We start from the raw sequence: 20,850 nt of genomic DNA, 5'->3' as shown, positions 1-20,850 counted from the left end.
ATAAATATTCATATATATTATGCTGGTAGTTATGTTTTTTATATGTTAAACTTCAAATATGGTGTGCTAGCTCCTGTATACAATATGAGTGTTTAATCCTGGCCCAGGAGCCGGCTGGTGGCTCCTGAAAGTTTGGGTTTAATATTTGACTTGGCCTTGATCAGTACCTTAAGATCAATTTATGGTTGAATAATTGTGAATGCTCTGCAATCTCAAGTTGCAATCAAGCTAGAAATATTCCATTTGAATTCTTAATGGACCTATCTTATCATTCAAAAGTGAGACCGACACAAGCAACGATCGCAATATATAAGTGTTTGAAAATTGCCGACTAATCAAAAAGCTGTAGTAGAATTAATAGCAGTAGTAATGGATTAATATGAAGCGGTATTAATCATTAATTTGAATACTTTTCACAAATGAATTACCTGTGTTTTGAAACACGAGGGGATTTCATTTTCCACAAATAAAACCAGTACTACTTCAAAATCAATATAATCTTCTTGTTTTATTTATTTGTGGCTGATATATATCATGCATGCACGATATCTTCATCGATCGCATTGGAAGAGAAGCTAGAGCCAGCTTATCAAACAGTGTACGCGTTTAATTATAATGATCTGACGTCTCATATCTTGGATCATAACTAAGAAAAAGTCATGGCATAATTGTAATTTACAGAAGAGAATTCTATCTTCTTTTGGGTGCAAGGGATATTGAGGAACAAGACGGACGTATCCCTTTCTAGGGAGGCCAGGTTGGTGGGTGCGTAACTTATCAGGTCTGCAACTTGCGCTCACTGTAGCAATGGTGCGCGGCAAATGGAACCCCCAACTATCACATCTTAAAGCATATAATCAAGATGAATATTGAAAAAGAGAATAAAGAGATACATACATATATATATATATGTATGTAATGTGTCTATGTGTAAAGCTTGGCAAGGTTTTTGAGTGGGGTGGTTCCACTGGTGGACACTGCTTGCTTTGACAGCTCTGGTTAAACCCCTTTTTGGGACCCAGCCTAGCTCTCTTGTCATCATGTACTTAATTTGCCACTTGGACCCACTAATTCAGATATAGGGGTACCCCAACCTTCTTTCCAATATATACTCATAGTCAAATAAAATGGCTATGAAAAAGATTGATCTGCTTTTGATCGAGAAAACGAAGCCCCTTTAGATCTTAATTATCTTCTGCCAAAATTCGAAGAATAATTGGTAACTAATATGCAGCAAGCTAGCTAGCTAGCTAGGCTGCGTGTCCATCATTGCTAGCTGGATATCGCTGATCACTCCTGAAGTGAGCTTAGCTACATGGATAATATGATTTTAGAATGAGGAACATTTCCTGAGAATTTTTTTATATATATATTGACGATTCGACGGCCAGCTTCATGATTCAAGCTAGTGGGGAAAACTAAAGCAGATGGAAATGTGTAGAACTACAGTATATATATATATATATATATATATGTATAGGTTTTAATTTTTTTACCAATGTAAGCAATAAACATGTTTGATATTTTTGTCTAAAAAAGGCAATGCTAGAAGAACAATGCAATCAACCACAATCATTTAGAATAATAATAAAAAAAAAAAGTACTACCATTCTCCGTAAAAGATACCATAACTGAATTTGTCCTTTGATGCGGACTTGGAATGATTTCCATCAAATTAATTAATTAAAAGCATCAAATTCCTTATATAACTAGTTAGGGAATTGATGCATGCATGTCCTACAGATACTGATCAAAAGTTCATCATGTTTTACTCTTTATAGTACCAAATTTAAAACCGAGCTAGCCCACCAATGATGGCCTTGGTTACCTTATTGTGGCCGGTTCTCGTATCTATCAAGATCATTAACATAATACATACATACATCCATGCAATAATTCTGTTCTTTTCTTTTGTCATTCATCCTACAATAAAAACGACGTTAATTATTTATAAGATGAGCTGGATTGCGTAGGATGTGGACAAGTGCCAAGCAGTAGTGTAGTAGTTGTTAATCATGGATCGGAGGGACCGTGCAGGTTTAATTTTCTTCTTACTAATTAAAGTGCTTGCATTGCCATGCCAGTACTAGTCCTATATAGCTAGATATAATGCACCTTTTATTTAACATGGCGTGGGGAGCAACTGGGTCACCCCGGCCCATGCTTTTAATTACTTATGGTTTAGTTGTTATATAACCCTTCATAATTTATCCTCACACCATCATCGAACCCATCCATCGATGAAATTCCTCCCAACATATTCAATCTTTTTTAAAAAAAATAAAAACTACTACAATCACAAAAAAAATTAATAAAAAATTTGTCGTAGTTTCATATGAACTATTAGATTTACTTTATAATAAAATTAATAATTTTATAATTTAATATACCACGTCAAGCCACATTAATTTGTGAATTTACTTTTATATATATAATCTTTTTGTATTTAAAATCTTTCTCTTTATATATGGGGCCTTAGAACTTACATACTCTGAATGACAGTACTTCGATCATCATCAAGATTATTGATCAGGTGGGCACCCCCATGTGTCGAAAAGAGTAATAACGTACAAATTAACCAAATTAGTTACTACAAAACCATATAAATTAACTACATTTATATGGGAGTGGGGCGTACTGATCATCGATCTGGTGCCATGGCGATACTGTAGGGTATTCCAATACTTTATGAACACATTATAAATGTTTAAGGGGTGTTTAAATCGGGAAATAAAAATAAGGAAATTAATAAACAGGCCAGATTCGATTTCATTCTTGTATAGGAATCATGACCCATGCATATATGGAGCTTCAAGCTAAGAAGATCAATAACAGTATGCCGATACACTGGGTGTTGGGTTTGTAAAGTTTGGTTTATTGTTATGGTGGCTAGCCTCAATGACCCGACCTGATAATGATTAGTTACAATTTTTAGTGGATTTTCAATGAGACTTGTGCTATGGAACGTAAACTTGGACCGACAGACCACCAAAAAAATTTTTGGCACTATTTTTTACTCGGGAAGCATCAAGCAAAAAGTTTCATCGACATTCGTGCAACAGGTGGCTCGAGCGTAACTCAAATAGAGAGTTTGCTCAAGTCTCACTTAAGCTAACATCGGACTAAGAGTTCACTCGCAGTGCGCTCAACACTCCACTCTAGCAAATATCGCTGAAAAATAAAAATTAAGACTTCTACTGTATAACCCTATAAAATATGCTTATTATCATGAACAATATGGCCGATTGAACAGTGAAATTCCGTCCCAAAGTATATTTTATGATTTCTCATTATAATAAAATTTTTTACAACTCTATAAACATAAGCACGTTACTAAACCACGTAAATTTATATCGTTATTCGTTTATATTTTTATTTCTTTTTACTTTCGTGTCATCGTTTTGGAGAACGGGGGGCTGGGATACACGGGGCAACAAGACATGCATAAATATTCATGATTTCAATACGGGAAGTAGATTCCGGCCAGGATCCTTTAGTACTGATCTTCTATATGTGCTGACTATAATTATTATAATAATTAATTAATCCTTTTCATTTTAACTCACGGATTCTTTCATGTGACTCATGAAGCAGTACGAACTTATTAAATTACAAATTAACGACATTAATATTTCTCGTTGGGATTGAGTTTTGCCGACGCGCGGCAATTTCAACAGATTAATGATCAACGAAGTAAAATCAAAATCGGTGCTATTAAACAATTGCATGCATCTAGAAATTAATTATCACCAACGTCATTATTCCTTGCAAATGACCACATCGATCTCTTCTATAAATTAAGTAGCAAATTCTAACCCTAGCTAGCAGTTACATTTATATATGCATATAGTTCAAAGCTAAAACTTGTCATTTACAAACTCATTTAAACTCATCATGTACAGGCTCAAAGTAGTCCCTTGCAACTTACGGCTAGGCCAAGATCATTTTTTTATTTTATTTTTCAATTTTTTATTCATATTTTTTTATCATTTTAAAATATTTTTAAAAAATATAAAAAATATATATAAATACACTAATATTCACTTCTTTAACTATTAAGTGAAGAAAAAAATTAAAATACATGAGATATCAAAATGAGGAGGCGACTTGAGTGGGCAAAGCAGCATTATTCATACATATATATATATGTATGTATGACTGACAATATTATATATTGTATGTATGTACTCTGTGCGTGTATAATGGATCATATTATATATATTTATATAAGCATATTGCTGATCATCATACAATTTTGATATCTGAATTGTGGTTGTGATCACACTTTTTCTTTGTGGATCCGACAGAATCTTGAACGTGGGGATTATACGCAGTGTGCACACTTTTAAGAAGAAGGAAAAAAAAAAAATCCTAGCAAAAGGTTTAAAAAATCTTGGTTCCAAAATGATCATTACAATAGATCATAATTAAGACTCCAACCAACGGATTATTATATTGAGGAGGCAGCCCCCAGCGATTTTTTTATTTTTTATTTTTTTAATATAGGAATCTACAAATTACAATGGCAATGTTACCTACCATGCCAGTACTGGAGATGATCATGTCTTATGGGTATGCATGGGTGGACGACTAATTTTTAAGCGATACATAGAAATACCCTTCAAGGAAAAATATCATTATTTTATTTTATCAATGATTAAGTGAAAATAATAAATAAATTTTCAATCATGCATTTAATTTTGAATACCGTATATAATTAATAATATGACTTTTAATTTTACTTTACGAGCTTCTTCTTTTTTTTTTTTTTTTTTTTGTTCCTTTGTTATGGTCTTTGAATTAATGTGGGTGCAGATAGTAGTAGCTATCATGCATTTAATTATGAATACCGTATATAATTAATAATATGACTTTTAATTTTACTTTCAAGAGCTTTATTTTTTTTTATTTTTTTTCCTTTTTTTATATGGTCTTTGAATTAATGTGGGTGCAGATAGTAGTCGCTATCATGCATGATAAGTATATATGTAACATGAAAACATATACATGCAAAAATAGGTGAGATTCAATGTATCCGTGCAAAAATATAATATAGTGGTATTGTAAGTGATGAGGATGATGACATTGAAATTCTGTGAATGATATATGCAGTAATGTTGGACCATTTCGATCAAATGGAAGAAGAAGATAAGGTAGAAGTTTGGAGTACACAAAGGGGTAGGTTGAAAAAATCAGTGCAGGGAAATGGAATTAAGGTCTTTTTGTTGTTGGTGGTGGTGGTTTTGTTTGAATTCGACTTTTTTTTCTTTATAGGAAATTCAACTTTGAAGGTAAAAGGGGAGGGTAGTAGGGGGTAAACGGTCACGGTTGGAAGTGGAGCAGTCAACAACACTGAACTCTGAAGTGGTAAATGAGGGACCCAATCATGAGAGTTTACTTCCGTCAACTCCAACGGCTGGACTGAAAGTCTGAACAGCGTTGCGTGAGACTTGAGTCGTGTTCCCCAACCACCATAGATCGTTCGCACGCGTTCCTACTATTGGATTACACAATAATTACGTCACGATACGGGCGTGGTGAAAACCAAGATTCACCCTGACATCTCACTGCACTACCGGAGAGACGGTAAAAAAAAAAGATTAACAATTTTCAGTCCAAGTTACCTTCTTATGTACTATTCTCCCTTTCTTCAAGTATTATGTTTTTTTTTTTAAAGTATTATGTTTTTTTAGATTATTAAAAAAAAAAAAAAAAAAAAAAAAGGGTAGAAGAGCGTTCGCAGCCGATGTTTCATAGCACTATTTTTCTTATAATTTGAGACTTGTTTTACTATTTTGATTAAAATCACTCCTACATCTCAATCACTATTTTATATAAAAGGTTTAAGAAATAAATAGTAATTTTTTAAATATAAAAGTTTATTATTCATCTCCTAAATCATCTTTTATCAATATTTTATTCTAATAAATAAAATAAATTATTCTTCCAATCATATGCACTTTCTATTATATTCATATTTATTATAGTTTTAAATAATTATTAAAATATATAAAAAAATTAATTTTAAAAATATTATCATACCCGCAAAAAAATAATTTAAAATTTTGTTTAAAATATTCACTAGAGTAATAGTTCAAAACATAAGAAAAAATATTGAGTAGTTAAGTTTGTAGATGGAAGTGAGAAAAATAAGAATAAAAAAATATTATTTTTATAAAATAGATAAATGATAGGGAATTAGATGTAGGAACTTTTTAAAATATGAATAAAATTTAAGAAAAAAATTTAGAAAATGTGATTTTTAACTAAATTATAAAAAATTTTACAAGTAATTGGATAAGAATGGTCAAAAGGATAATTGGAAATGGCTCTTTTACTTAAGAGTGATTATCATAGCATCCCAATTGTTGTGATTTAGATATAGGGAAGTAGTAAATACTTCCTCAAATTGAGTTTGAGTAGTAACTTGAACTCGGCCTAGCTAGAAAACTCAATAAATCTTTTAATAGTTAAAATTAATAGTCTAAGACTCTAGAATGAATCATATTCGATTTCGAACGCATAATCTAGTATGTGTCAAATTTAACTCAAATATTATCAAGTTACCACCATTAATGGTCTATGAGCATTTTTTTTTCCACTAACATACAATCTTATTGGGTTTGTGAAGCCTGATTTTATTGGTGTGTCGGTCAAATTTGATGACCCGATCCAAAAGGACATGTTATGGTTTTTGATGAATTTTCAATAAGGCTTTGGGTCATGGAGCGCAGGCTTTGGCACTATTTTGACTCGGTAATCGTCAAGCAGAGAGTTCACTCGAGCGAATATCAGATAATGAGTAATGAATTCGCTCGAAGTGCGCTCAATACTCTGCTTGAGAGAATAACGTAGAAAAATGAAAATTAAAATTTTCATTGTATAATACTATAAATATGTACTTAATAAATAGTTTAGTGAGTTCTGAGTATTCTGAATAGCGAGATTTTGTTCCAAATATATTTTGTAATTCTTCAGTATAATAAAATCTTATACAACTCTGTAGATGTAGGCATGTTGTCGAGCCACATTAATTTTGTGTTGTGTGATTGATTTGCTTGTATTTATTTTACTTAGTCTATCATCATTTTTCACAATAAATCTTTCTTTTTTAGACTTGATTAAGAATAGAGAAATCTTTGATCAAATGAAATAAATTTCAAAAGCTTAATTTATAAATTAATATGACTTGGCTTGGTATATCAAATTTATGTTATAATAAAAACATTTTAAAATATGGTTAAGAATTACATATGCTTATGTGTACTTTAAAATTCTCTTCGTTATTAATTTTTTTAAAATGACTTTTCAAGGTCGCAAAACTGGGTCAAAAAACTGTCTCAAATATTTCAATACTTTTGAGGTCAAACACTTTTCTTGGTTTGGCAGTTTAAACTTTAAAGACACGAAACAGACAGTAAAAATATTTAACGATTAAAAACTATCCATGTGGTGATGTTAACTTGTTCACAAGCACACTTTATAAAGTCAAGACTCTAGTCAACTGGAGCTGTATAGTGAAAATCTTTTCCATTGGCATCTCCGTGATGGTTTATATCAAGCAAGAAAGTTATTAAAGTATGAGAAGTGAGATGAGAATTTTATATTTTGTTTGAAAGTATAATATATTATATTTTATTATTATTATTATTTTAAAATTTGAAAAATGTAAATTAAGATTTGAAAAAATTAAATTGTTTATTATATTTTGTATGAGAATTTAAAAAATGTATAATGATGATATGCGATAAAATAAGAATTTTGTGTCTTATCCTACTCTCAAATGCCTATTAAAATTAGATAGATTGAATTAATTATGATGGATAGATAAGTATATATTTTTTTTACTATTGATATAACCCATTTTAAATTATTATTAATTTAAATAGTCGATATATAATATATAACGATAGCCAGGTATGATTAAAAATAATAAAATAAAAAATCAAACTAATATTACCGTTACAAAAATTCTTCAACCCCAACTTGAAATGAAGACTTCTATCATGACAAAGATTCTGCTAGTTTAGTTATATAAAATCGAACTATCTCATATATCTTATTTTATATAATTAATATAATTTTTTTAAAATTTTATATAAAATATAATAAATAATTTAATTTTTTTAAATTTTAAAATAAAAATATTATTAAAAAAATATTTTAATAATATTTTATTTTATTTTTAATAAAAAAATCTCATCTCATTTTAATTCAATAACAAACAAATAATTTTGGCTTTGTCAAAAGCATTTATGTTTCCTTTCTTTTGAGTCTTTTGTTTGTTCCACGTTTTCTACTTTTGAGAACTAAAAAAGATCTTCAACGGGGACATGATCGCAGACTTGGAATTTTGTCCCCGATCGAGTTGAACTCAAATCACATAAAAATAAAAATAAATACAAAAATAAATAGTTGTCCATTTTCGTGCAATCACTTTCTTGGTATGTTGCACTTTTCTTTTTCTCTCCATCACCTCTCTCTCCCATTCTGTGCTAAAATGGTTATTATTAATATTTTTTATTTTATTTTTTGAAAAAGGACCGTGTGGCCTTTGGTGTATTTTAGTGGGAGGGTCGGTTGGGTACTGTGATTAGTGGACCAATGGTATAATATAGGAACAGTTGCAAAAAGGTTGCCGGGAATAAACAGCAACCTGTCTGTGCAAATTGCCAGGAACATTGAAAGGTGGAATATAAATAAATAAAATAGCCTAGGTTTAAAACTGTTCTGTTCTTTTAGAGAGAAATGGTGGTAATGGATTTGGTGAATCTTTCATCTCAGATTTGTTCAGTCTTTAAAACTAGTCAAGTTTCAGATAATTTTTCTCAGGAAGAAGATATTGCACTACATTACAAAATATGATGGTGGAAACATCAAGTTATATGGTTTAACTTCTCTATCATTATCTTTATATATATATATATATATATATGATTAATATTCCATTTGAAAGGAACAGCTACCATTTGGTTAAGGGATTGGTGTTCTTCATAATTAATGGTTCAACTAGTATATCTTTTGTAAATAATTTATTATTCTTGACCCTCCTTTTCAAATTTAAGTTGATTGATTTTATGCCTTGAATGTTTTTTTCTATCCATGATTTGAATAAGTTTTGCAAATGAAAGATAAGAGTATGCGTATCAGTTCATGGAAATTGGTCTTGCTGTTATCACCTAAAATTCACTTGTTTCACGTTAAAATATTATATTAGTATAGGAATTTACTATCCATAAGCTATTATTCATTCTCATACTCTACACTTATAAATTTTTCATAGAGTGTGAGAATATTTTTTATAAGATATGAGGGTATTTTTCATAGAGTGTGGTATGTGGAGTGGTGAATAGTAGACTTATTGGCTTATAAAAAGAATTTTTCATTGTCATATCATATCAAATTAATGCTTTGATCTTTATAATTAAGATTCATTTTAATATGCAAGATTTATATTACCAATTTAAGTAACACCATATGCTGCGTGAACAACATTATGTTGTAAAGTTGATCTCTTTCAAACAAAATCAATCAATTTAAAACGAGAATGGTATAGATCCCAATACACATTTTTTAGCAAATTGATTCTATGTACATTATCTGTTGCAGTTAATATTTTGGGCATAAATTATGTGCTAGAATTAAGAGTGACCACAAGGGTTCTGAAGTTCTGAACTCATCGTAACCCTCTGCGGCAATAAAGACAATGTTTGGGATTCCGAAAGAAAAGAAAAGAAAATTTGGAATTTCTTTTTTATGTATGAGAAAAAGCGGATGAAAAAAAAAAGGTTCTACAGAAAGGCCAAAGAAGCTTCTTTTCTGCATCAAAAATACCAGACCATCAGGGCTATAGACTGTCTATCCTCCGGTCTCTCTCTCTCTCTGTGTCTCTCCCCCTCCATTCTCTACGCTCTGGCCCCTGTTCATATTATCAAACCAATTATCCCTTCTTCTTCATATACTTCTTAGCTTTTCCTTGAGCTATATTCGAGTTTCTTTGCATTGTGTAACTTTGATGTCTATACCTCTGGAACATAATTACATAGGCTTAAGAGAGACCTCTTCAATGGAAAGAGGCTCTGACAAGCTTTCATCTTCCTCTTCTTCTACTCTCTCCACTGAGGATGAGAAGAGCTCTACTCTCAACCTCAAGGAGACAGAGCTCAGGCTTGGCTTGCCTGGGTCTGAGTCCCCAGAGAGAAAACCAGGCCTGGGGGTCTCTCTTTTTGGCAAGGATTTGGAGGATAAAAATAATGGGTATTCTCCGAGTCCTCTAAAGAATCTCGTGTCTGGGGCTAAGAGGGGTTTCTCTGATGCCATTGATGGGTCTTCTGGGAAATGGGTTTTATCTATGAGTAATGGATCTGAGGTTGATTTGGGTAAAGGAGCTGTCTTGTTCTCTCCTAGAAGTGGAAATGGTGGGAAGCCTCTTGTTGGTTTGGAGGGTAAGAACAATACCCAGCAGTCATGTCTGTCCGCAAAACCAACCATGAAAGAGGCTAGTTCTGTTCCTCAATCTTCAAAGCCAGTTCAGGAGAAGAAGCCTCAGGTTCCTGCTGGAAATGAACATGGGAGTGCTCCTGCTGCAAAGTAAGTTTCCCATTCTTCGCATTTGTTGATCGTGTTTCTCTTTGTTGGGGTATATTTATCCGAAACTGGTTGCCGTAAATTTGACAAAAAGTTATGGATTTTGCTTTTATCATGTATTGGTTTTCCCAAAAGAACGTGAAAACCTCACCTCAACCAAATTCTAAATTGTTTTACTAGGCTTTAATTCCAGGCTTCAAATATAGGATAAATATTAGCTGTTGTGGAATTCACTCTGTAGATTCCAGTATTCTTCCTACCCATACTTCGAATTTGTGGCTTTTACCGTCCCCTCGTACGATTTCACAAATTTTCCCTCCAGCAATTTTCCTGCATGGGTGATTTGTATGGAAACCTGTGCTCAGCTATATCATCTCTCAAAGCAAATATTGAGGGTTTTGTCTAAATGACAGAGTTATTGTGGGCTATTAGTATCTGCTCCTCCAATTATATTTTTTCTTCAGGGAACTGTGGAGGGTTTTTCACTTTTTTGGTTCTTTTATCGTTCTGAGTTTTAATCTATATGGTGGATTCTTAAATGGGTACTACTTCTTGAGTGTGAAGCACTAAGTATAAAATTGTTGCAACAGGGCACAGGTTGTGGGATGGCCACCAATTCGATCATTCAGAAAAAACACCATGGCCTCCAATTTGGCAAAAAATAACGAGGAGGGTGAAGGAAAAACTGGATCTGGATGCCTTTATGTAAAAGTTAGCATGGACGGTGCTCCGTACCTAAGGAAGGTCGACCTTAAAACCTACAAAAATTATATGGAACTTTCATCAGCTCTCGAGAAGATGTTCAGCTGCTTTACCATTGGTACTCTTCTCCCTCTCTCTCTCTCTCTCTCACACACACACACACAACTTAAAAGCACAAAGTTAATGAGCCTCTTGGTCTGTAAAGGAAATAGTGCCTATTAAGTGTTAATTCGAGTTTGCATAAGAACATATTCATGCATCAGTTGCTTTCGAAACTATATTAAAGTTTGCATGGTATATCAGAAGGGTATTTATATATATATATATTATATATATAAAAAAAAAAGGTATATCAGAAGGGTATTCATCCATATAGTGAATGACTGATCCAGGGCAGTGCGGTTCTCATGGACTTCGAGGGCGAGATGGCCTGAATGAGAGTTGTTTGAGGGATCTGCTCCATGGCTCTGAGTATGTGCTGACATATGAAGACAGAGATGGTGATTGGATGCTCGTTGGTGATGTCCCTTGGGAGTAAGTGCTATCCTCACGTGTTTTTTTAAAATATACATGTATTTCAAATGTTCAATTCAAAATCTTTCATGATTTCTTAATTTGACGTGGCTTGTTATTCCAAAGTGCATGGTTTTCTATTGCAAGATTGAGCCCAGGTGATCGACTAGTTGGCCTAAATCTGCTATTAAAATTCTGTTACCATGGCGGGGTATACATAATAGTGAGATGTGGGTGGCTTAATATATGATATAATCTGAATATCCATCACAGCGTGAGATTAATTTCTTGGAATTATATGAAATGAAACTTGGCACTGTACTCTTCTCTTTTCTTTAAATATAGTCAGTTTGCTGAATGTTCTGATCTGATTTCTTGCTATGGGTCTGGGATAAGTTAATAAAAAATAAATAAAATTCTTACTTTGGGTTATTAGTGTTTGTCATTTTTAGTCATGACTATAAGTCTATAATTCATTCTTATCATTATGCTGTGTGTTGTCACAGAATGTTCACCGACTCTTGCAAGCGGCTAAGGATCATGAAAGGTTCAGATGCAATTGGTTTAGGTATGTTTTACTATAATTAATGTATTCAGCATGTTATAATTGTCAGTTAGATATATATAGTATTCTCCAGCAGACTCTTTCTTTAAGCATGGGGCCATCAATACTCCAATATCAGCCTTGATCTGTGGAATTTTATTATGCTCTTTCTTTGTTATACAAAATGTGAATTTGCTGAAAATGAATAAACACGTATGCTTGAATGCAGCGCCAAGGGCCATGGAGAAGTGCAAGAGTCGTGACTGATGTGGAAGTATCAGCCAGAGCAGGAGGGAGACGGTACCTGAGGCAATGAAAGCTCTGAAAGAATTTTGAGTTTGGTATTCTGTTTAAAATCATATATGTGTATTTCAAATGTGTTAGTTTTTGTGTAGCTAATAGACTGGAAATTTTCCGGCAAGGTAGAAGATTTTAACTGGAGACATCCAGATTATTATATACAGTGTCTGTCGTCTCTTCTATGTATCTTTGAATTCCAACTGCTGTGTAAATGGATTGCTTGATGTTTGTAAATCTCTCTCTCTCTCTCTCTCTCTCTCTCTCTATATATATATATATATATATATATATATTGACTTGGTTGACCCTGTAGCAGAATTGCCATCCAGTCATTGGTTCTTGCAAGTAACCCATTTCAGGGGTGTGCTGTACCACTTTTGTTTATACTTTAAAGGTATCTTAACAATTTTTCTAGTCTTCTCTAACCACAACGAAGTATGTGTTGCATTAGGACCTGAGACAAGTGAAGGAAGACTTATGAACTTGAATTCTGTGATAAAACTGCTTAAATGAGGTTTTGTTTATATATAATAACTCGTCGCTTGAGGTGATAAGGGAAAGTTCGAACTTTGATTGGATTTCTCTCTTGTACTCGGGAGACTTGACACGACTTCCTCATCGTGGGCATCGAGTTCTTTCAAATTTCATCATTCTGGGTGTTTGAATTCTTCCACGGACCCACACGAACCATCTTATCGTCTGCGGAATAGCAGGCAGTGGGCACCCCACTTCAAACGCGTGTAAAAAAAGGGGAAGGTTTTTGAGCTTATAACAAACAAGTTGCACGTAACATGAAAAATATGTCACTGGCAAATCTGTTCTCTGCACTACGCGCTTGGTACGTTATAAAGTTATATAGGTTTTTTTTTTTTTTTTGAAATTATATATACAAGCTCATTTCGTATAAGATCTTTATAATAAAAAAAAAGTAGACTATACTGCAGAAAAGTCACTTTTTCTTTATGAAATCCACAATTTTACAAAATACTTGTACAATACTTATACATTTTAAGGTCTAGTTTGATTATTTAATTCAAATAGGATGAAATGAGATATTTTATTTAAAATTAAATAAAATATTATTTTTATTTTAAGATTTAAAAAAATTAAATTATTTATTATATTTTATATAAGAGTTTAAAAAAATTATAATAATTATATGAGATGAGATAGTTTGATTTTATACAATCAAATCAATCCTACAATTTAGAATTTGTAGCTAATATTATAATTTTCTTTTTCCTGATTGGTACAGGATGACTGTAAAGTCTGTACATTGGACAAAGTCCTTACTAGTCTCAATCTTGATCGTTTCACTAGTTTTCGGCAAGAAACTGTGCAAAAGTACGCTTCGGTAAATGGTAGAGGGCTTTCCAAAACATGAAATATCAGCACTTGCACAGTAGCCAAATAACTGGGCCAACTGGCAGTCAAATTACCGCACGAGGAAAAGAACGAAAAGGAATGTTGCCTCCCAAAGTGGTTCTAAATTTCTAAAACTTGATATACAAAACAAGGTGGAAAACACGAGAGCTAGGAGAGAAAAAAATCCGTGCATAACATAAAAAGGCTATGGGAAGGTAACAAAGTAAATTCTCATCTACTGTGATCTAAATCTCTTGTTTGGATATCTGAATATAAACCATCTGAGTATACCCATTGAATACAGAAGTCTCAAGTCTGGTCAGACCGAGCCGCTGGAACAAGCGGTATCGGCCATCTTCAACAATGGGACTGGGTGCACGAGCAGGATCATATCTTGATTGATGAGTGAGAGAAGGTCCAGCCACTGGAGGGAGTTCCCAATAAACATCAAGAATTGATTCCAGAAAACGGCTGTTCTTAAAGTGCTCTGCAAGGGAGATTGGCTCGTTACTGTGGTTAAAATTATCCCGCATGTACCCTCTAACACCCCACCACGCTTCGCCTGGCCCACAGAGTTCTTCTGTGTTCATCGCTTTCTCCCAAAATTTCTTCCTCTTTGATCTAATCCGAGCTTCATCGCTGTCTTTAAAACAGCTATGGCCACCTCCTAAATGAACAAAATAACCGAGTTATATTAGTGTTTCTTGCGGCAGGAAGCCAGTAAGTATAAGTCCATAATCAACAGAACAAAACTCGTATTGAAGAAACTCCACAGGGACACAAACTTGAGTACATACATTTTTAGCTACAATCTCATGGCAAGTATCATGAAAATAAAAACATCTACATTTGAAGATAATATAAACTTGTTTCTACATGTGTACTTTTTGTACTTCAGCTCAATATAGCTAGGTATTGGGCAATGATGTAGAGTTCTAAAACACCTATCTCAAACCACATTAAATTAGACCATCAAGTTCTGAGACATAGACACCAAAACGGATGTAAATTAAGGCTACGTGAAGAAGACTATCACTTACAGAACCACAAATAGTCAGGAGAAGGTTTTGTTTACTAAAGTTTGTGGGTTAGTCTGCGGTGAGCATGATGGATGCAATTCAATCAATATGGCAGAAAGTCAAACCCAAACTGTTTGCCACCAAATCCTCAACCATAACAAGGTACAGAAGGCATCAATGATGCATTCAAGGACAAGGCACAGAAGGTATATGTAGTGTAAAGGGCCTTCGTAAAAGAAAGTAAAAGGGAGAGCAAATACCTCTTATATAAAATTGATCACAAATCTGCCTTAAGGAATAATGATCTCCAGTTCCAGTGTCATAGTTATCCTCGAAAACAAGATGTTGGAAACCAACTTTTAGAGCCTGCTTTATTCTGCTCATCAAAGTATACAAAAGAAAAGAAAAGAAAGAATTATGAAATTCCCAATTCAGGTGTAGGGAAATAAATAATGGATAGAATTTTCATCAAGATGCGGTGATTACCTTTTCAATTCATTTTGATGGTCATCGAAAAAAATAAGAACCCGACTGAGATTGGTAATCCCATGTTTCTTCATCACACTTGCCCAATCAACACTTCCAAAATCCACAAAGTCCTTTCCAGCAAAGTATGTACAGTTTCCATCAACATAAGCAGGACCCTTCTGTAGATACTTCTCGGGATGTCGGGGTGTAAGTGACACAATTGGTGTGTCTGGCATTGCTTGCCGCAAAACCCAAGTGGAATGCCCCTTGAAAGCACCGCTCTCAATCATCAGATCTGGCTTCAGCCATTGAGCAATGAACCATAGCCCAAAGCTGTGATCGAAACCCATTCCATACATATTGTTTTTAATTGGCCGGGCTTCATATATGGGTACGAAATCTTCCAAGCCTTTGAGTAAATCCTTAGACGTCCATTCAACTGTTTTTCCATGTTTCGATCTGCCTTTTGCCAAGGATGAGAATATAAGAATCGCACAATTATTGACAATGAAACTTAATGATTTCAAACTCAAACCAAGGATTTCAAGCTGAAACAAAGAATTTAGATCTTCCCCACGTTCATACAAGGGGAACATTTTTTTTTATTGAAATTTCACTAGCAACAGTCATGTTTCCCGTCATGAACATGCCAGTATCCATATAGTTCAGACTCTACACCCTAATCTTACTTTTGTTTGGATCCCATTAAAGACTGCCAATTTTAACGAAATTCAGCATTTTAATAAGCAATACATAGCATTATTATCTTACTTTGAAATCCGCAAATGCGAAAACTTATCTCCCTACAGATATTAGAACTTAGCAGCATTGTTTCCATTATTTATTTTCATAGCAAGCAGACATTGTCTTTAACTTAGCAAAGTTATACCTTTACCCACAAGCAATCTAGGAATTCGATGCTAATTCCATTACTAAAGACACGAAAAGTGCAATAACTGTGATGAATAAAATTGAAGAAGTTAATGGATCGGATCCGGTGATAATAAAAGCTTACACCAAGGCACGCCGAGGGATCCGAAGTCCGATTCGAGGCCGTCGAAGCCGTAGAATCCCGAGCGGGAAACCGGGTCGTAGTAGGATGAGGAGACGCAAACGAAACTGCGGGAGTGGAAGAGTTGCAAGGAGAGGATTGCGATGAAAGTGAGGAAGAGGAATGCGAGGCATGGTCCGATGTGGCCCATCCGGGTCAAGTAGTTAGTGGCCCGCATCGTTAGCGGGAGTTGCTGCTTCTTGGTCTTGGACTCATCGGCGGCTCCGTCGCCGTTTTCACCGGCGGCTTCGTCCCCGTGCGGCTGTGTGGATCGGCGAAGGGAGAGGACCCGCTCCAGCATGTTGTTGGGCATGCCCGTGGTGTGTACTTTGTGAACTGCGGGAAATGGAACTGAGAGGTCGTGCGCTTCTACTGTTATTTTTACCGAGGGCACAAATGGAATTCAAAATATATTTGGCAATTACTATTTATTTATTTCTTTAATTTAAATATTTAGTTTTTATAATAACGAAAATATTTACCTTTTTTTATTTATATTATAATAAATATAAAATTGTTATTTATATTTGATTGATTCATTCATAACAATAAGCCTATAGCTTTCAAAGTTCTCTACCTATCTAGTACTCATTCTTCAATTTTAATTTCTATCTCATTTTATATTATGTTTTAAGAGCACTCCCAATATTTTGGGTATATTTTCTTCATAATATATTATCAAATTCTCTCTCTCTCTCTCTCAAACTAATAACTTTAACAATACACCATATATAAATTTATCTATTTTTTTCTATATTATTTAAATATCCTTTTTTAAATATCTTATTAAATATTTCAAATATTCTTTTGAGTTTGTAATATCTTCGTATATTTTAATATTTGCAATAACTATTCATATAAAATATAATATAATATTTTCCTATACACACAATAATAATAAAATTATAAGAAAAAATTTTTAAAAAAGTATTATGAGAAAAAATTAGAAATATTAGATGCATGGCATATCATTTCATTCTTAGTTATGCATCTAGCAAAATATTAAAGTCGTGTTAAGAGGAATTATACATGCAAAGTGGAAAGAGAAACGAAAAAGCTTTACATGGATGAACAATACCAACTAAATGTAGCGAGTTTATTGTAGCTGTAACACTCCATTCTTGTAAGCTAGAAGTGTCACGTGTTTTTCATAAAATAAACCCGACAAGAGATCTCATATTTAATAAATGAAATTAGAATTTATTTTGTAGAAAAAAAATATCTAATAAAATTTCTTCCAAAAATATTAAATGAATAAATTGAATAAAAATTATGTCATAAAATAAACTTTATTCTATAAAGTTTGAAACTAAATTAACTGCTTATTCTAATTCTGGTATGCTTGTTCGTGTTCATCATCCTCACCTAGGTGGTTAAAATCATGAAAGAAACTAAAATAAATCGAATACTCAGCAAGAAATCTATCACAACGTAAACATAATAAACATAAGTAAAAGTTTTCATGCTGAGAGGTTAAAATTCATGATTGTTCATACTGTTGTTTATGCTATGCATGACTGATTTTTTTGAATTAACTGACTAACCTGACTTAACCGACTGATCTAATTGACCAACACACTTAACCTTGTGTGCGAGGTTGTGCATCGGCCCCACGTCCCGCGGCCGCGAGGGGAGCTGCTGATAGTATTCTGGTATACTATGGAGGACCACGCTTGAGTCCGTAGCTTGCACATCCACCCTGAAACTGAACTGCATTGGTACTATGCATCTAAATGACTATCTGATCTGATCTTATCTTGCACTTAAACTTAAGATAGCTTACGTGTCTTATGCACATGAGATGCATGACATAATATATACATAATTATAATTTTTGAATTTGAACATGATGCGGAATGACATAATCATATACTATGTTGGATGACATGTTTGCATATGATATGAGCGGTACATAAAAATGGTTGTCAAAGAACCGGCTTGAATAATAATATATATAAGTTTAACTGTGATGATCCTAATTTGTGATCAAATTACTTACCTTGTTGCGCTTCTTCTTGGATCTCACTTTGTAGCTCGTCACCTATACGTAGTATTAACTATCACTAAATCTGTCTAGGAACAACATGTACTAATATCTTACTTAATTAAATTCATAATCTATAAGATAATCAAATAAATCTTTTGTTTAACACCATAATTAATAAATCCTGATATTTTAAATTACTTAAATACTAATAACATATTATAATTTAGTAGAATACTTGGGTTATTTTAAATAAGTCATAAAAATCCAAATTCTTAAAATAGGTTTCATTTCTTAACATAATTATTTAAAACTCATAACATATTCCTTAATTTTTCTATTTAAAGTATAACATAATAATTTTATTAAAATCCTACTTAAATAGACAAAGGAAATATTAACTAAAATATTAGCCTCAATAGTATACTTTAAAATACAAATATATCACAATGATACATGTCTAATTAATCTCAAACCCAGCGCACAAGGAAATTAGCCTACTAGATTTAAACACTAAACAAGTTAAAACTAAGCCCATATTACTTTTTAAAACACAAGTCTATCTAAATAAGTCCAGTATACGCACTTGGCCACATGGGCATAGGGCCCATATGAATTAAAGGGAGGCTACACTTCACGAAACACACGAACTAAGAACAATTGAAATGAGAAATGGTCGTGCGATAACATGGGACTCATTAAGAGGGGGCACGCGACCGAAATGGGCTGGATGGTGGCTTTGGGTGGCTGGGAGCGAAGGTGGCGCAATTGGAGGCTCCTTTGTGGTGGTGCAATGTCGAGAGAGAGAGAGAGAGAGTTTAGAGAGATAGAGGATTTGTTTAGCTGAGAGAGAGAGAGAGAAAGGTGGCAGACGGTCCTAGCTTACCAGGAGGTAATGGGTGCAACGGGGTTAAGCTGGTCGGTGGTTTCTGGCACTGTGGGTGGTACTCCGAAGTCCCTTGAAGTGGTGTCGGAGTGATCTGGGCAAGGAGGTTGCCGCTGTGGTTGAGCTAGGGGTAGTGTGTTGTTGCAAAGAGGAGGAGCTGCACTGGTGCTGGCGGGGGTGAGTTTTTTCGACTTCCTAAGGTGGCAACCATGCAAGAGAAACAAAGGCTTCGGCTTCGGCTTCGGCTTCGGCTTCGGCTTCATGGCTCCCTAATGCGAACTATCGTGCATCCACTGTACGTTTGGATAGTGAAAGTGTTTGAGAATGTTTATGAATATTAGTAAAAGTATGTGAAAAGTAATGAATAATAGTAAAAATAGGTGAAAAATAATAATAAAATAAAAAATAATAGTGAGAGTGTTTGAAAGTACTTGTGGTTGGCAACTTGCAAAGGAGCTGTTACAATGGCTTATAAGGTTTCTTGTGTTTATTTTAGAGGGTTTTGCAAGATTTTATAGAGGGAAAATTGAGGATTGATGATAGGATTTCTGAGTTGGTTTCTACTATAGGATTATACAATCAGGAGATAAGAATGAAGCTTACGGGTGGAGATAGGAAGAAACATGGTAAGAAGAACTCTAGTGACTATTGCAAAATCTAAGGGTCATACAAATACCAATAATAATAATAACAATATGACAATATTCCTTTTAAAATTAACAATATAACATCTGATAAAATAACAATAGAATATTTATAGTTATATGAAAAATACATAAAACTTATCTTATGAGCTAATCTTAGGATCAGGTTGTTATAGTAACAAAATAAAAAATAAAGATAAAATACATGATGTATTGGAGCTCATTTTTGAATAAATAATTAGTTATTTTAGATATACATTATGTAAAATACAACATCTATTTAGAGTGCTCTAAGTTTGTCATCTTATAGGTGTTGTAACGACTAAAAAAAAAAACTTTAATTATATATATGATTATTCATCTATTCTTAAAAAAATATATTCAAAAAATTATAATTAGAAATCTTTTAAAATCGACTAGAAATGATAAAAACAATTTTTTCTGATCCCAAATTATCACCATACTTTAATTTTGGAAAAACGCTTGTTGCAAATGTTTGGTGCAAACGGCTTGCAAACGTGGTTAACGTGGAGACATTTGATGAGAGAGAGAGATGAGAAGAGCTGAGGAGAGAGAGACCGAGTTGATGAGGGAGAAAGATCGAACTTATGAGAGAGAGACCGAGCTGATGAGAGACAAATCATGCACTCTCGATTGTGTGGCGACTGACGCGCCAAAGACCGTGCATAGCTCAGCGTACAGTGGGCAACCCACATTCGGGAAAGAAAAACGCTTGTTGCAAGCACCTGGTGCAAACGGCGTGTAAACGTGATTGACGTGGAGACAC

The 20,850-nt window shown here is 33.6% G+C and overlaps 2 protein-coding genes across 3 annotated transcripts; one reads left to right on the top strand and one right to left on the bottom strand.

Annotated features, from left to right (window-relative positions):
- The first annotated feature begins 9,775 nt into the window (after nt 1-9,775).
- On the top strand, nt 9,776-12,880 carry LOC121260268 (auxin-responsive protein IAA27-like). Its single transcript, XM_041162096.1, has 5 exons — nt 9,776-10,590; nt 11,178-11,407; nt 11,682-11,823; nt 12,309-12,370; nt 12,576-12,880. Exons 1-5 carry the CDS (start codon nt 10,016-10,018, stop codon nt 12,611-12,613), a joined length of 1,047 nt encoding a protein of 348 aa, XP_041018030.1. The 5' UTR covers nt 9,776-10,015; the 3' UTR covers nt 12,614-12,880.
- A 1,218-nt stretch (nt 12,881-14,098) lies between these two features.
- LOC121259691 lies at nt 14,099-16,933 on the bottom strand. Of its 2 annotated transcripts, none has more exons than XM_041161399.1 (4): nt 16,514-16,933; nt 15,517-15,961; nt 15,291-15,406; nt 14,099-14,678 (listed from the first exon to the last, which is right to left on the bottom strand). In XM_041161399.1, the coding sequence occupies exons 1-4, from the start codon at nt 16,860-16,862 to the stop codon at nt 14,257-14,259; spliced, it is 1,332 nt and encodes a 443-aa protein (XP_041017333.1). In that variant the 5' UTR covers nt 16,863-16,933; the 3' UTR covers nt 14,099-14,256. The 2 variants fall into 2 exon arrangements, with proteins under 2 accessions (XP_041017333.1, XP_041017342.1); XM_041161408.1 differs by having other exon boundaries at nt 15,517-15,957; nt 16,514-16,889.
- Between the last annotated feature and the right edge of the window lie 3,917 nt (nt 16,934-20,850).

This window comes from Juglans microcarpa x Juglans regia, chromosome 1D (genome assembly GCF_004785595.1).
Source record: "Juglans microcarpa x Juglans regia isolate MS1-56 chromosome 1D, Jm3101_v1.0, whole genome shotgun sequence".
NCBI classification, from domain to species: Eukaryota; Viridiplantae; Streptophyta; class Magnoliopsida; order Fagales; family Juglandaceae; genus Juglans; species Juglans microcarpa x Juglans regia.
The sequence above is the reverse complement of the archived record's forward strand: the minus strand, read 5'-3'. Positions and strand labels throughout refer to the sequence as shown.